Raw genomic sequence first — 3,504 nt, forward strand, 5'->3', positions numbered from 1 at the left:
CAGCAGATAGATACTGATCTAGCAACGTGGCAATGACTAAAACATGGCTCCTTCCAGCTACCTTAATTCTGGACAAACGTCCACAGTGTCAGACTTAATAAAGTGCAATTCACACAACTCCTGGAAGATGTACCATAGTTCCTCCTTTCTCAAGCTATACATAAAAAAAAGAAGAAGGTGTACACTCCCTCACCTCATCTTTCACCTGTATTAACAAGCAGTGGAGAAAATAGCCTGGATCAGTCTCTACACCTTCCTTATAACTGGGAGCAAAGACCTGCACCTCAGTTGCCTATTAAGCATATGGGACATAGAAAGGAGAAGGAAGGGAGCATACATTTTCTGTCAACCACCAGTGAAGGAGGAAAGAAATATAAGCTTTTTGAGGCAGAGGGAGACAGAGGAAGAATCTTTTCCTATCACCTGCATGCAAGTACTTAATATGTTGAACAGTTTCATATGGTAGGCCTTGCAAATAACATCCATTTCATTGCTGGTAATACTGAACTTTCAAAACCTTTATTCCTAAAAAGGTAATGCTTTAATAAAATGTATTAATTTTGAACTATTACTTTTCATTTCTTTTTGTTTTTTAGGTCTTAAATGCCAAATATCAAGATTTAGTGCAGTTTGATATAGGCACAAATTCATATAGCACAGATGTCATGCAAATATGTTGAAAATATGTTTTATTTTGCTGACAATACAATCAAAACTTAGGCTAAGTTTAGAATGCGTTTAATGCCTTGTTAAGCTATGTTAAGCTATGGTTACACATGAGCTTTCCCTATCATTCATCTGAAATCATTTCAGAAAAGCCTAGTCAAGAGAATTTATGGGTTACTTCAGGCTGAAATTTGGAAAAAAGCATGTATTGTATATTCATTAATCAATGAGTGTCCTTCTTTTTACAGTCGTTTTGTGCCCAATACTGAAATTGGATCTGTGAAGGGGGAATCTTCTAATTCATAAGGAGCCCTACTGAAATCTGTTCAACCTACAGATTTTATTCATAACCTTTCACCCCACAACTTCTAGAAAGCCACAGTTGTCATCTGAACCATGTTGCATTTGTGGAATTCCATACGCTACTGCAAGTTTCTCACTAAGTAAAACAGAGTCAGTGGCATATATGTATTTGAAGGGGTCTAAAATCTAAATCTCATTTGAGTCTCCAAGTCAGTCTTTGGACAGGCATTTTTCAATCTGAGGTGAATCTTATACTCACTAAAGAGTGAGTATAAGATAATACGTTCTGTAGTAATGCAAATAGAAAGTATAACAGGAAGCAGTCCTGTAGATAACTATTAAAATGCCATGAATTTCATGAAAAACCTCTTTTGCAAGATTGTGAGCAATTAACTTCTTTTGATCTATATGGCTGCATGTGAATAACAAACTTTAAACTCAGTAACTTGGTAGATAATTGAACAGATAAGTACAGGTAGATTTACTACAGAAGAATATTTTAAAGACTAGTTTGGCAAAAGCCAGATACATCATGTTGATTTCAGCTGGTGACTGTGGTGTAAATGCATTCACAGTATACAGTACTCACAGTACCAGTTGTTAAAGACTGAAACTGGCAACAGAGGTTTGCACTACAAAGAAAACAACATACTCAACTGTACATACAAATTAGTTCTAAATTTCTCTACAATAAAACCTGCTAAGTGAGCAGTAATAACTTCAAACTTCACTGTTTTGCTAGACATTATGTAACTTGAAATTTTTCTACAACAAGGAGTTCTCTTGACCCTCAAATTAATTAGTTTGATTGCTACTTTTATTTTTATTCTTTCCTAAGCCTGCTGGTAGCAGTGAATTGCTTGTGAAGAGCACAGAACGGAATAAAAAGGCTGGACTGAACTAATGTGTTGGAGGGAGGGAAAAACCTTTCTATTTATTAATGTGTTCAAAAGACTGTTACAAAACTTTACAATTTAATTATTGGAAGATTATAGAACTGCCTCAGTGCTTCCGTACTGCGTTAAATAAACTGTACGTGCAAGGAGTAATAAATGAAATTGTTAATTCCAGTGCATCCTTAGGGAATAGTAAGAAGGGCGGTTTACATTATTTAGAGCTCCAAACGGATTTGAGTTTATATACAGTAATAAATCTTAACTACATTGTTAATTAACCCTACCTCAAGCCCCTTTTTACCTTAGGAGTTGAAAGACACAGTGTCTGTTAGGATAACTCACCATTCATATTCTTAAAGATGTTTAGGACTGGGAGGATTTGCCGATAATAGGGCACCAAGGCCTCCCCCACCATGTCAGCTGACACCACCAGGTGCTGGAGGACTTTCAGCGTGATGCAGATGACCTGTCGGTTACGAAGGCTCAGTGCATCTGTGATGTAGAAAGAACAACAGGCAGAAAGCAGAATTAATTTCTAAAATGTAGAGGGAGGGGGAGGAGTCCTCTAATGGACAAATTTAATTAAACTGTACTCTGCTGGGGATTGTTAGTGGGCCTTTATTAGCCCAGCTCTGAAAGATCCCAAAGATGGATTGCAGTCCTGATATTATAAAACACTGCCTTGTCTGATTGTTATTTGTTCCCACAGTTTGTGCTGACTCTTCAGTAACCCAAAGAATGCAGCTCATTATTCCCTCATGCTGCCTGTGTAATACTGGCGTGGTCCAAACAAATAAAAAAATAAATGTTCAGTAAGTACCATTTGGGGCCAATGGAACTGTACAACTGCAAGACAACCTGCAAAGGTTGACAACAGATACATTCTAGTGCAACAATTAGTGTTTGTATGTTTGTACTCATTTATTTCACGATCATTTTATTCATTCAGCTAACAATTCCTACTATTCTGAGAATCAGTACAATGAAACAAATGTTTATAGGAAGAAAAAAACCCACAAAAAAACCTTGTAGCCTTTTTTTAAAAGACACATTCTAGGAAAAAAAAAAAGATTTTGTCTTGCCTACTTAGATTTTTCTGTTAGCTTTCAGTGTCATGCTTCTAATCTTATGACACTAAAAGACATTTCATAAATACCTTTTGTTTCTCTTCTCTTCTAATTTTACTAAAAGCAAGTACTTTGCACTCTCTTTTGTAATCAGAAATGAGCCATGCTTGAAATATTTTTTTTTTTCTTGCAAAATCCCTCTAGTTATAAAACCCCCTCTGAAATTATGCAGCTGGAAGCAATTGTCAAATTTGGTACGCTATTACATATTGGTCTAATTCTCCAGTGTTCTGCCCACTTACATAGACGTTTACATCATTGCACTAGGAAAGCAAAAACTGTAAAAGATAAGCTCATATTCAATGCTATAAGTTTTATAACCACAGAAGTATATAAATATGTAATTCAACATAACATAACGTAAGTATAAACACTTGGAAAAAATTATAGTAGCACCGAATTACTTCGATGTTATAGAATTATAGAACACACCAAATTATAGAACACACCGAAATTTGGAGAGGAGTTACTAACAACTTCTTCAAGAACTGCCTCTTCACACTGAAGTATTT

The 3,504-nt window shown here is 35.7% G+C and overlaps 1 protein-coding gene across 2 annotated transcripts in view; it reads right to left on the reverse strand.

The window, feature by feature from the left end:
* PACRG (PARK2 co-regulated) overlaps positions 1-3,504 on the reverse strand; it is a 264,280-nt gene that overhangs the window by 104,959 nt on the left and 155,817 nt on the right. For both annotated transcript variants that reach the window (XM_009320754.1, XM_009320753.1), the window contains one exon: positions 2,208-2,357. In XM_009320754.1, the coding sequence (XP_009319029.1) occupies positions 2,208-2,357 (150 nt within the window). The remainder of the gene's footprint in view (positions 1-2,207; positions 2,358-3,504) is intronic.

The sequence above is a fragment of the Pygoscelis adeliae genome, unplaced genomic scaffold, assembly GCF_000699105.1.
Source record: "Pygoscelis adeliae isolate BGI_AS28 unplaced genomic scaffold, ASM69910v1 Scaffold33, whole genome shotgun sequence".
In the NCBI taxonomy this organism is placed as follows: domain Eukaryota; kingdom Metazoa; phylum Chordata; class Aves; order Sphenisciformes; family Spheniscidae; genus Pygoscelis; species Pygoscelis adeliae.